Source organism: Venustampulla echinocandica (assembly GCF_003357145.1).
Source record: "Venustampulla echinocandica strain BP 5553 chromosome Unknown scaffold_0, whole genome shotgun sequence".
NCBI lineage: Eukaryota > Fungi > Ascomycota > Leotiomycetes > Helotiales > Pleuroascaceae > Venustampulla > Venustampulla echinocandica.
This window is the reverse complement of record NW_022474205.1, coordinates 3,151,326-3,164,228: the sequence shown is the minus strand read 5'-3', so window position 1 is coordinate 3,164,228 and position 12,903 is coordinate 3,151,326. Positions and strand designations below refer to the sequence as shown.

The following is a 12,903-nucleotide window of genomic DNA, read 5'->3' as shown; positions in this document are numbered from 1 at the left end:
CACCAGCAAGCCACTCTAGTAAACTTTAAAAAGAAATGCAACAGTCTAAAGCAAAGGAGTAGTTGTTTTCCACAACCATGATATAACAAAACGCTGCCCTAACTTGCACAATTACAATGATCGTCTTTCGAATTTAAATATCATACCCAATTACCTTTCACACCAATTTCTTCCCCAAAGTTCTATTTATGCAGACCAAGCTTGAGAACGTCTCCACTTCGGCAAGATTGACATTCCAGTTGGCTTACCAGCAGGCCCAGTGCCGGTAGGGAGCCCGATGCTCGCAGTGTTGGTAGCCTTGTCGAGGAACGCAGGGAACTTGCCAGCTGGATTGACACCGAGGACCATTCCAGCTTGACAATGAGACTTAGGCGCTTTCTGAGAGCAGTAGAACCAGAGAGGGCTAGAGACCTCGACTTTGAAGTCGCGGAATATGATGCCGGTCTTGCTCTGGTTATTAAATTGGTTGAAACCAGTATCGAAACCACCTGGGAGCTTAACACATGGGTCGTTGAAGCTGGATTGGGTGACGGTATGGTTGGTGCTGTTAAAGTCAAAGCGGATGATGTCGCCAATAGCAGCGTTGACCTGGTTGTCTCTGTATTTGAGCTGGCCATCGGCGCCAACTATAACCTTATGAATAGCTCCAGTAGAGGTAGGCGGGTTCGTACTGCCCGGTGTTGGTGGGAGAACAGGAGTAGTGGTTGGCGGGACGCCGCTCACAGTCTTGGTAATAGTTATCGTCTTACCGTTGACGATGGTCACATTGATGTTGATAATGATGACTGTGACGGCGACGTTCACTTCGTAGATGGCCACAGTGCAGTCCTTGCTAGTTGCTGGTCCAGTTGGGTAGACCCAGACGGATGTCTTGCTACCATTGTAGTCGACAGAGGTCACTTGGCCGCCCCCTGTAGTAACGTAGGGATATTTGCTTCCACCAGCTTGATGATTAACACCAGATGACACCGGTTGAGAGCTGCCTCCTGCACCTTCAGTAACGGTAACTGTTCGGTAGACTGTGGTGGGTTCTGGATCAGTGCAGACGACCTCTTGTGTGTGATAACCAGCGGAGACGATGCCGAGGAGTCCGCCGAGGGCAGTGATGGTCGAGAATTTCATGATGGGGAAATAACAGTTGAACTGTCGAAACTTGAGACTTTAGCGAATGTGTCAAGGAAATGAGAAATTAGGGGAAAAGTAGAACGAAGATGGAGATTGAACTGAGTGAACTGAGTGAACTGTAAAGGAGATAAGTAGAAGAAGATTGAGGTATGAAGGCCTAGCTATATATAATTATTCTTTGTCGTTTGGCCATCGAAGTTGAACGACCATCATCTATGGCGAGCTGAATGCCCGGATCACCATGGGCCGGCGAGACTCTCCGAGGCTGAGTTTCCGGGGGGAGGTAAACAGTACTGCCATGCCATTTATAGTAAATGTGGATAAGGCTAGCTAGTTAGGATCCTGTGGCACTCAGTTGTGAGTGTAAAGCTTAGTAGAGCGATGATGCCACTAAGGCCAAACAGGAGCTTGATTGGGGAAACTGTTTTTGGGAGAGTTCCCCAAATGGTTCTAATCGAGGACTAGCCACGTTGGTGTAAGCATGATGAGTAGAGTACCCGATAACAATGTCGGCATAAGCGCAGGGTAAGCGCAATTCAGAAGCTGTTGGCTGCTGATTCGCTCAGCTATCAGCATAAACGCCATCTACGAATTTCCCAGCTTATGGCGGACAAGGTACCTACAATACCCGATAGCATATGGCGCTGTAGGGCGGCCGACAATATTCCATACACTTGGACGGAAATCTACAAGCCGCACTAAGATTCCATTGCAGGCCTACAGAGCGGCCGCAGTACGCCACTGACCAGCGGTACTTAGTATGCGTTGGCATGCCAAACCAATTTTGTCAACTTCCAACAGAAATATTTATCGAAGTAGCAGTGCTCATATACTAGTGGTACACTGGTACTTTGAATGATCTTAATAAGTTTCAGGTTCTTCAACAAGAGCGCGAGGAAAGAAATGAGGCATATTCCGAGATGGATGCGAGCCTTGTGGCCATCGATTCCTTAACACTTGTAAGAGCATGGTTCGGTCCTCGGTCCCAAATCCAAACTGCTAACCGCCGCACTTGCGGTCTTGATCTGACCTGCTTTGCTTTTGATCGAGGCTCAAGTGGAGTTGGAGACCCGGAGGTTCTCCTTTCCGAAAATATACAACTAAAAATAGACAAGGAGGCGCAGGACAAGAGATGGGATAGGCACGTGATGGCCGTGCACGTGGAGTTTGAATGCCAAAACGGCCCGAGAATTATCCGAAGCGTTCTCCGAGGCACCGAGAACCTCCGCTCCGACCCCACCAAAGCAACCCGCGAACTTCCCCATTATGACACCGCCAACAAATTGCAACTTATCTGCTCGCCGTCGTCCGCAACGGGATTGTCTATCCCAACTGCAGCTCTAAAGTACGTAAATGTGCCACATAAATACAACATATAATGGCGCTCCAACACGGCAACCCCGCCGACCTCCTCCCTGTCCACTGGAAATCACAGATCACCTCGTGGTTCGCAGAAGATACGCCCTCGTTTGATTATGGCGGTTTTGTTGTCGGCGATAGTGAGCGAACAGCTACTTTGTATGGAAAATCAAAAGGCGTCTTGGCAGGCGTGCCATTCTTCGATGAAATCTTCGCCCAAGCTGGGTGTACTGTGAAATGGCACCTGAAAGAAGGATCGATCGTCGATCCTGGGGCCGAAGGAAAGGCTGCAGTTGCCACTGTTACAGGGCCAGTGCGGAAGCTTTTGCTTGGAGAGCGAGTGGCACTGAATACGCTAAGCAGATGCTCCGGAGTGGCGACGAAATCGAGGACGATGGACGAGCTGGTTAGGAAGGCGGGATATAAGGGCATACTTGCAGGTACGCGGAAGACCACACCGGGATTTAGGTTGGTGGAGAAATACGGGATGATTGTTGGCGGTGTAGATGGCCATCGCCATGATCTATCTAGTATGATTATGCTGAAGGACAACCACATATGGGCCAGAGGCAGCATTACAGAAGCTGTAAATGCTGCGAAGTCTGTAGGTGGCTTTGCACTAAAGATTGAGGTTGAGGTTGATAGTGAGGAGGCAGCTGATGAGGCGATTGCTGCTGGAGCTGATATTATTATGCTGGACAATTTCAATGGAGAGGGTTTGAAGGTTGCTGCAAGAAGTTTAAAGCAACGGTGGGCTGGGAAGCGAGTGTTTCTGCTTGAGTGTAGCGGTGGATTGACATTGGAAAATGTCGCCAGTTATATCAATAATGGTAAGCCCCACGATCAGTTTCTAGTTGATATGTTCACACCGCTTTACAGATATCGATATCATTTCCACCAGTTCAATACATCAAGGGGTACCGCATGTCGACTTCTCGCTCAAAATAGACCATTAGGGGATGCTAGAGCCGTATTAACCCACCATACTCAGAATCTCACAACTACCTTGGCCCGCAATGATGCTCAGTGTTTTAAGTCTAACAGACGACCACCACCACCTTTTTCATCACGCCCTAGGATTTGTCGTAGGTGTTCGCCTTATACGAAGGTGGTCTCTGAGATTTTGTCTTCAAAACTCAACTTATTCAATCCGTTTTATAGTTCCTGTACTTTGTCATTCTTGTTGACCGTCCTGTGCTTATTTAGGACCTAAGAATCTCAAACGGAAGTATGTGTATTTTACAACCCTCATCTAAGTGGCTGCAACTTGCAACTAACAGCTATAAATTCACCCTGTCCCTTATAATATGCCTTGCTGCATCAAACTAAGAATTATGAGTTACGCTGCATTCCTTGCAAGGACGAAGCCTTAACCCACGATTTGATTGATCTCCGCTAGGCCTACGTATAAATAACAAGCCCACCTTCATCATCCTCCCCATTCTCCTCCCACTCGCCCTCGCTCTCGTAATCCGCGGTCCATGCCCCCATCCTGACAACCAATTCGTCACCCGGTAAGTCATTAATGTTGTTACTAACCTTCCAAAACATGGTTGGGCCAACGGGGCCGTGAGGATCCATATCCCTAGAAACTTTTGTAAATAACCAGCTACTCTATTCGATGCAAACAATAAACCAAGGCACCTAATATAACTTTGGAATGCTAGAATAACGTCCTAGCTTTGGAGAATAAAAATCGATATTGAAGAATCCACATATTGGGAAGAGAGGTGCCTCAAGATATCCCGTATATAATGAGTGGCTCATAAGATTACTATCAATCTTTTGAAATTATATCTTGATGCCGTTTTCCTATGTCGGGAGCAAGCGGAAAGAGACATGAAGTGTATAGCAGAGAGAAAAGAGAATTCGCAATCACGTACCTATCAAACCAATGACCCATAACACTACCAGAAGAGCGAGGACCGCCTACTTGAATGCCTTCACTCTTCCATCTCTCTTCCCTGTTTATATTTTATGCGTTAGCTAAATATGCTGTAATCAAAGACCGCAATATTTATCACGCAGCGTACCCATTATAAATCGAATACGTGGTCCACCTAATCTCGCCTTCCGATGTCTGCCTCACCGATCCCCGAATATTGGAGTTCGCATTCGCGTTCTGTGGAATATGGAGAGATCTAGAAGTCCCTTCAAAGTAGACTACGGGGGCGACTTGGCCATCCCCCGAATCAGCCTCTTCAATCTTCGTAACTTGCAATTTCATCATGATAAGACGAATTGATTGGGGTTTATATAGAGACCCACGGGGCTCCTCTGGTAGGATATCATCGTGTCCGAAGTTGTAATGGGATAATTCTTGGTAATCTGCCGGTAAAAAGTTAGAATGTCTGTCCGGAACAAGACGTAAAAGTCCGGTCGTGGACCAATCAGCTGTGTTCTTCATGCACAGCAGTTGAACTTTTCGAAAGACTGTCAATCTAGAGCACCAAGTAATGGATCCCCTATCCTGACTAATTAAATCATAAGCTAATATATTAATCCTCGTAGTCGTTTCCTTATATTGTTCATATCGAACATGTGAATTAAAGAAATAAAATGACGCTTACCTAAGAAGCACACGACCTATATGAGGAATCAGCAAGAAAACTTTACTTTAATTCCTAGAGGTGTACATACGCGTATCCAAGAACCAGTAACATCGTACGGATCATCGGGGTTAGACGGCAAAGAAGCAGTGCCTATTTTCGGAAGTAGGACTGACTTGAAACTATCGACTGAAGCACCTAGCCAAGGGGGTTGCATCACATAATTGTTATGCCCGTGAAGATGATATTGGAGCACTATCATCACCGCCTCCATCTTTTCCCAGTCCACCGTTGCCTGTTGATCAAGAAACGGGCCCCACATGGTTTCGTCAGTATAATTCCGCAGGTCATAGACCATAGAGCAAGCGTATGGGTATGAGCCCGTATATCTGCTTCTACTAGGCGACATAATGAATACGCCATAATGACAGTGGAGTTTGGCGCTTAGTTGTCTTTCTAAAAAGGATACTTGTATGTATGGCTCGGCTCCTATTGCCGCTCTGGCGAAAGTGACAGACCGACATAAGAAAGACTCAATATTATGTTTGCCGATGGGAGAGCTTCCATTGAAGTGATTTGTCAAGAATTGAGTAGTAAGCGAGTCAGGTTGTGGAAGAGCAGTCCGTGTGAGATATAAGCACTTCTGGACTACAAATCTCAGTTTGAGGACCTGAGAAACAGTGAGCATTTGCGTAGTCATAATTCCTTGCCATAGGTAAAAGGAAATGCGCCACCGCTAACCCCCCCTGGAGTCCGAAGAGGATTCGCAATGCATCATTATGTTGCCCACGTTGACTTAATGACGGATTGCGTAAGGAAATATCTTGCCTTTTTTTCGACTGAATGATTTCCTCCGAGAAATCTCCTCAGTCTGACTAATTCCTTTAATTCCTGTTCCCAATCTATATTCGGAGGTCTAGAGATGCCCACTGGCTCGTCCTGGTAATCCCTTAATAACCTTCATATCAAATGGCCAATGAAACTCACCAAATGATTTAACGTTACATTCCTAAAAAGCCTCGAATTCCGCGACACAAACTCATTCAAAGCCCTACAGGTTCTCGAAATAGACAAGACATCCTCTGGATCTACGTCCTTCAGGACATGGTGCAGCAGCTCGGGAGGCAGCGTGGGCAAGGAATGCGGCATCTTAATGAACCACTCAGTCTTTAAAAGTATATTATTTCTTTATAAGTATACGAAGACAAAGTTACAAGTAGGTGTCGAGAGGTTGATCTTAGGACTCCGGATGAGGATATCGAATCTCGGAGTTTACATTATCGCCGCGGTTTGGAGGGGTAGAATCGGACTAGGCCGAGAAATACCCGATCACACGCCCATTTTATTGGACGGAGCAAAGATGATTTACGAAGGAAATTAACAGTTGGCTAAGACGTACAAATCCTTAAAGTATTATTTATAAAGTATTACACTAAGCTTCAACCAACAAAAGACAACCTGTGACGCTACCAAAATACGGAATGGATACAGTTATTAATCCAAAAATCAGAAACCTTTCAGGATGTTTGGACATGTATAACGATATAAAAATATACATATTTTCCACTAAGTTTAAGCAGTTATAATAGTGCTAATTTGCTCCGCTATCTTTTTATAATAGCTCTTAGGGTTATCAGAACCCGCCCCTTCCAGTAAAAGGGCTAGCGCCTGAAATTATTCCACGGGGAAGCACACTATATTTTTCCTTGTCTCAAAGCGAGATGAGCACTAGTCTGGTATAAGCCGGCACGGAGAAGGAAAGATGAGCTGTCTGTAATCCGACATATATAAAACTTGCCTAGAGACCCTCCCCTTAAAAATTTCAACTTGGCATCAATACACACACAGCAAAGCTTACATTTGCTTCAACCGAGAGAGCAATTGCCGGGCCCAATCGCATGTAATAACAAGAAGGCAAAATCTAGCAATCCGTTGTATGCCGATTGATTCCGAGACATCCAACCTCACGAATGAAAGCCTTCGAGTTGTAAGCTCCCGAGATGCGAAATGAAAGGAAGCATACGATGTTTGCTTACCAACAGCCACACATGCGGTTGGGAGAACACATGGCTCGTCTAAGAACCAATGATTTCCACATTTCGTGGACAACAACCAACAATATGCAGCTACTAGGGGTGGGTACTTTCAACTTTTTAAGTCAATCGTACGTTCCTACCGCCAGAATTGACGTACTGAAATTTGAAGACGTTCGGTTTGCTAAAGAAAGGATATAGCCCGGCCCGATTGTCTCTTGCGTACCAATCCCTCAGCCAGCCACTCAGCTGTTATTTTTAGGATACTAGGATTGTAACCATTTGGGTCACCTATCACTTTTTCTGTTTCTTCAACTACTCAACCGCTAAGCCTCTAGTAAAAGCCACAAGTAACCTGGCGAGGGATACTCAAACCTTGGTCGTATAATCAATATTATCGATGTGCGCGTAAAAGCGAGCAAGCAACAAATCGCAACTCTTCTCCTATAGTTTCCACTACAGACAACATATCGCCGGGTTAATATCCAGCCCCAACACTACACCGCAATTCGGGAGCGGTGAGGATTATTATCGTGCATAAACAACAGTATTCCACCCTCAAATTCTGAAGGGTTGGTTGTATTTTATACAAGGTGATGCATGGGTCCACGAGGAAAACGGAACCGGGCGGGAAAGGCAACGCAGACTTCGATGCCCAGGCCATATCGGAGGTTGGAGATCCACATATTGCGTTTTGCGCCCCGAGCCTTCCTTGCGTGTTGTCTGGTGCTCGAGTTTATTGGATGCAAAAATGCCGTTTAGAAGGCGGGAACGCCTGGTCCGACTCGACCCGCAGCCTGCAGTGAGGAGGGCAAGATTCAGCGAATCAAATTGATATCAGATGACCAAAGGACTCCCAAGTGCTGCATTGTAGAAGACGCGGTTTTGCGTGCAGACAGTGGTGTGCTAGACGTGCGTGCGGTGCGTGCGGTGCATTGCATTACTATGCGTGTCGCTGCATTTATCCGCCGATGCTCTGCAATAAGAATATGCATGCAGAAGTAGAATCGATGTTGGCCGCAGATATCGAGATTCCCATGTGATGCATCGTAACGTCAGTGAATCGGTGGTAATGGATAAACTGCACAAGACCTGTATCAGTACATTCTGTGTACGGGCTGGTGCCATTTTCTTGCGAAGCACTTCCCGATCATGATCTTTACCGCCTCTTCCGAGTGAGTTCGTGGGTGTAGGTAAAAAACGCCACAATAACAAAAGAAGTATCTTGCCACCACTCAGTACAGTCCCAAAAAAGGATGTTATACCCAAGATCCCGAGGCCAGGGGCTATGTAAAATCCGTGAACGCGTACGTGGATTTCAGGTAAAGTCGAGAAACCCGCTTGGAGTATTTGACAACATTATCATAGTCCCATTGAACTGAAAATCAATTACCAGCAGCACATCATGCTGCAGAAACAAGCGCTTGGGAGCCATTAGTCCATGAACGGCAAACGGTAGATCCTCTTGACGTCCATGTGGCTCAGAGAGATCAAACTTTCCAAGCTATTTTGGGGCCCAGGTCCATCGTATAGGGGAGGTGGGGTTTAGGCCCTCACATATCCTCTGGGCGCTGCTCGCTTCTTAGGGTTGAAGTAAAAGAGCTGCCCCTAGTCGCTTTGAGGAGCCAGTTTTGGTCGTTCGAGTTCGAGTTCGCGGTATACTCTCATGCCTGCGAAAATTTTCAAGCTCAAGCTTTCTCGGGTCGTTGAAACGTAAAAGGACGGGGTTTCGGAGTCGTTGTACCCTTCGCGGCTTGATGAAGAAATTAAACCTCTTCAAAGATGCCTTGGATATTATAGCGAGTTGACGTGTTAAAAGGTTACTACTTGACGGAGGGTTGACTTGATTCTGGCTCACTGGTGGCTTTGTTCGTAATTGTAATGTTGTGTTACAGGGGGGATCGATCGAGGAAGAGCGGGTAGTGTTGACAGTAGATAAGTCAGATAACGATAGAATCATCTGTCAGATTGGCTGGAATAGATACCTATTCAGCACCTCGATACTATTAATTTCTCCCGAGCTATTTGACATACAGGCAGTACGTATCAACTACCTATTTCACAAAGACCCGTAAATATATACCTGAAAAAATGTGTTAGCTTCAAGGTCTTGGAATATAACTCGATGACTCGAAACTGTACCAAAACATATGCATGCGCAGATACTGGTATGCTGACGCAAGAATTTGGCTACATTCAACTACTTAGCTTAGCTAACCGGATGTAGCCACTTACCAGAAAGCCCGCCGTCGATAAAACGATGTTACCCAGAGAATAGGTTGGCTCATGCCATGATCGCATTACCGGTGATGCGGTAACAACAATACTGAGTAGATTTGCTAGCAATAATGAGCTGTTGTTGATGCATTATGTCGAAAGCCGAATATGAGCCACAGATCCTAGGCACCTACTGTAGCGCCAACACAGCGAATTTGGGCATCGTGAAATTGCGGAAGCGTGCGCTGCGGGCCGGACCCGGGCAATCCTGCAGTGTTGCACAAGTACGTACATGCTGTACAACTCCAAACTCTAGAAAGAGCCGAAGGAGCCGTGGTACATGCGTCTAGACCTTTGAAGGCAAGGTTGCGATATGAAGGAAGGTTTGCTCGTGATGACCGGATAATTCATACTTTCTATTCGGTGTGGATGCCAGCACCATCATGATGAATACAATGTCACATATTTTGCACCACTCCGCATCTGGTACAGTTGCGGTGGGTACGACGTGGGACACCTGAACCCCTATTTCTAGGAACTCGAGCATAAACTCGAGTATCGTCAGAAGTCCGCAATTGTTGCGAGTGAGACTTCGAAGTACAGGCATGATCTCTGGCGGCTCTTGCATCCAAACCATTGTTATTCTGGTCATGTTGTGAAACCCCAATGTTATCTTGGTTATCTAGGCGGCGATCTGAAGATGGTTGTGGTGAGCACTAACGAAGCCCTCTACCAAGTATGGAGGTACTCGAGTACGGAGTAGATTGGTAGTACGTAGTATGTGGACGTTGTGGAGAGGGGTGTGGATGTACGGACCAGGGCAGTGATTGCATTGATGTGGGACCCGTGATGGAGCCAGCCGAAGAAGTGGGTGACGGCGAGGATGCCCCTCGGCCCGCTGCAGGAAGTTTCTTGCCTTTCCCCTTCCCTGTCCAGTATCCTCGACCCTCCCTGTGCTATTGTAGCATCACACCAATGTGTGTCCTTCACCGTCCTAACCATCCAAACCTGCCCAACCTGCCCAACCCCACCCAATGATTTCATTCATACTCGACGGTGCTTCCGGAGCCAACCAACAACTGCCGTTTACAGGTCTGCACTCAATTTTTACTGGCGGGTGTGGCCGGTCTTGGCCTGAGCTGAGGAATGCAACAGGGAATCAACAGGCAGGCTGCATGTTCTAGCAAGGATAGCCCGGCCGGAGGTGTCCAGCTGAATGGCTGCTGGGAACGCTAGAAGCATATTCGACGGGGCGAAAGCAGCCATATGGCCTCCTACTGGTTCCGGATTGAGGAACATGCTGGGGGTTGAGCAGGCTATGGGAGGCGATGAGGCCGTGCAGCAGCCGATCACAGGCCGTGCCGAGGTGCATCATGGGAAGCCCGCTGCCGGGATCCCCTGGCTCCCGGCTACAGCCCCTGCAGCTTCGTCCCGCGCCGCTCTTGCGGGCGGGAATGCAGTATCGCGTACGGGAACGGCTTCGGCTACGCGCATATAGGATTAGTCTCGTGACCTCTTCAAATGGCTTAGTAGGATGAAGCGGTGTGCACGGTCAGCCAATCCCACATGTCCATGTCATGTTGGTGAAAGTCGCCACAGAGGCTATCGGGGGGGGGGGGGGCCTGTGGCGATCAAGGAGCGCTGCTTCAAAAGCGGAATATGTGCAGCGCAGTACAGTAGTACTGTGCAGTACTGTATGTATGTACGGAGCTACAGTACCATCGTGACGTGTGCGAGGTCCCAAGGTTCCCCGTCGTCTAGTTTTGCCGAGTTGTTGTGCGGGAGACGGGGAGATTGCCTGGTTCGCTGCATCGGTAGGACGCAGTCCAACGGCCGTCATGTGCCACACCCCCTGCCTTTCTCGTCCCAAACCATTACACAGTGCTTCGTAGCGCACACCGCGACTCTCCATTCGTGCTGGGTTCTTGGGCCTCCGTCATTTATCTTCCGTTCTCCATTCTCCGTGCTAGGGAAATCCCCCGTCTTAAGATTCATTTCCCTGTGAGGTAGCAGTGGTACAGTACCATACTACGTACTGTACTAGGCCCGGGGGGATAAACTTCTGCGCACAGCGCCCAAAGTCAGCCGCAAGAAAGAGTCCTGACTGTAGCGGGTCGCCTATGCATCATAGGGGCTATACCAACAGTTCGCCTGGGCGTCGTCAAAGAGACCACGCGGCCGTGTTAAATTGTAACGGAGCTGTCGGAGTCGGACAGGTGCAGACAAGAAATTCTCAACATTGGATGCAAGCCTCAAGTAGCTTTCGAGTGATCAATTTAAAGCCGAACCTGTGGATATGGGTTGTGGTCAGGCGGGGTTTCTGCCGGCTTTCCGTTCAGGACTCACGGTTGACTCTCCGAGGGAGGCCTCGCGGGGTTATTAATCGAGTTCCATATCTTTGTCTCCTGTCACAACTCACATTCCCCTACTTAGTAGATGCAGCATACCTGTGTTCTTCTGCTGCTGTCGACGATGGGAACTGGCTGTCGAATAAAGGCCGTGCCGCCATTCCATCCAGCCACTCCCTTGCAGTTGGGTATCAATGGCGCTGAAATGACGCCGAATCTTCTCAAGTGACTTGGAACGGGAATCAATAATGTACGCAAATTCGACACTTGGGCGGCAAAAGCACAAATGATCTCGTTGAACCTGGGCCTGGCGCCACAGTAACTGGGATTCTTTTGTTTCGCCAAGAGCGGCCGGCTATTTTGGATCTTTGGAGGTCACTCGAGTACTCCGTACGGGGATTGTCTTACTGTACCAATATCGTGCTGGAGACCCGTCAACCAGGGTCCGGGGGGATTACATCTCGGGTCGCGCCTCTCGCCTTTGCCCGGCCCGTTGTGGCACGCACGTTTTGATTTTAACCATCGATGGTTGCATACTGTACCCCTCATTATTTTCGTCTTGGGGGTGTGTGGATGATGATGGCAGTTGGCCTAATGGATCCTGGTTAAGTTTGTTCCCCTTCCCTCCACGATGCACCCGGCGGTCAGACCAGCTTTAGATCTTTGTGCAGATTGTGTCGTCTGATAGGGCCTTGACGTCACATCGATTCCTGGTCTTATCCTTTGGTGTGTTGTATGGCCAGCTTAAATTGGTGTTGGTGTGCTCTCAGAGTGTTGAAAACGAATGGACCACGGAAGCAGGTGCATAAGTTACGGGATGCCCGTTCCCCCCCGCTGCAGAGGCCCTTCGTTTGCATTGCAAGGAGATGGAGCTTTGGCAAGCTTGAAACAGGTTAATAGAACAGTGTAGATGTTGTGAGGTGGCACAGGAAAATGAGTTGAGTGGAACAGGAGCAGATACTACTACAAGAAGTAAGAATTACCTCAGAAACCAAGCGAGACAACCGCCAGCTTTTATGCTAACGCATACTCCGTAGTGATACATCGTTGTCAGTATTTCACCTCGAGGGTCATCTATAATTCAGGGATAGCCTGTGTCATTTACAGAGCGAATTTTGCCAGATCAACGACGTGTTTCAGTTCCAAGAGGTTCCTATTGCGAGATCCTGCAGCAATGAAGCTAGGCCCGCCCGGTGCTCTGAACGTAGTTTGGGGTGGGGGTGGAGGCGGAGCCAGCAACACTCGTGGTTGTGCATTGGCATTCTCCCGAGG

General features: G+C 48.0%; 4 protein-coding genes across 4 annotated transcripts; 2 read left to right on the top strand and 2 right to left on the bottom strand.

Moving 5' to 3' along the window:
* Positions 1–186: 186 nt before the first annotated feature.
* Positions 187–1,122, bottom strand: BP5553_00977 (uncharacterized protein; the record flags this gene model as incomplete). Its single annotated transcript, XM_032009600.1, has 1 exon — positions 187–1,122. The coding sequence occupies one exon, from the start codon at positions 1,120–1,122 to the stop codon at positions 187–189; it is 936 nt and encodes a 311-aa protein (XP_031873654.1).
* Positions 1,123–2,503: 1,381 nt separating this feature from the next.
* BP5553_00976 (Nicotinate-nucleotide pyrophosphorylase [carboxylating]) lies at positions 2,504–3,440 on the top strand (the record flags this gene model as incomplete). The annotated part of the gene is made up of 2 exons (XM_032009599.1): positions 2,504–3,314; positions 3,364–3,440. 2 exons carry the CDS (start codon positions 2,504–2,506, stop codon positions 3,438–3,440), a joined length of 888 nt encoding a protein of 295 aa, XP_031873653.1.
* Positions 3,441–3,885: 445 nt separating this feature from the next.
* On the bottom strand, positions 3,886–5,442 carry BP5553_00975 (uncharacterized protein; the record flags this gene model as incomplete). The annotated part of the gene is made up of 5 exons (XM_032009598.1): positions 3,886–4,069; positions 4,368–4,448; positions 4,518–4,812; positions 5,055–5,070; positions 5,125–5,442. 5 exons carry the CDS (start codon positions 5,440–5,442, stop codon positions 3,886–3,888), a joined length of 894 nt encoding a protein of 297 aa, XP_031873652.1.
* Positions 5,443–10,499: 5,057 nt separating this feature from the next.
* BP5553_00974 (uncharacterized protein) lies at positions 10,500–10,781 on the top strand (the record flags this gene model as incomplete). The annotated part of the gene is made up of 1 exon (XM_032009597.1): positions 10,500–10,781. One exon carries the CDS (start codon positions 10,500–10,502, stop codon positions 10,779–10,781), a length of 282 nt encoding a protein of 93 aa, XP_031873651.1.
* Between the last annotated feature and the right edge of the window lie 2,122 nt (positions 10,782–12,903).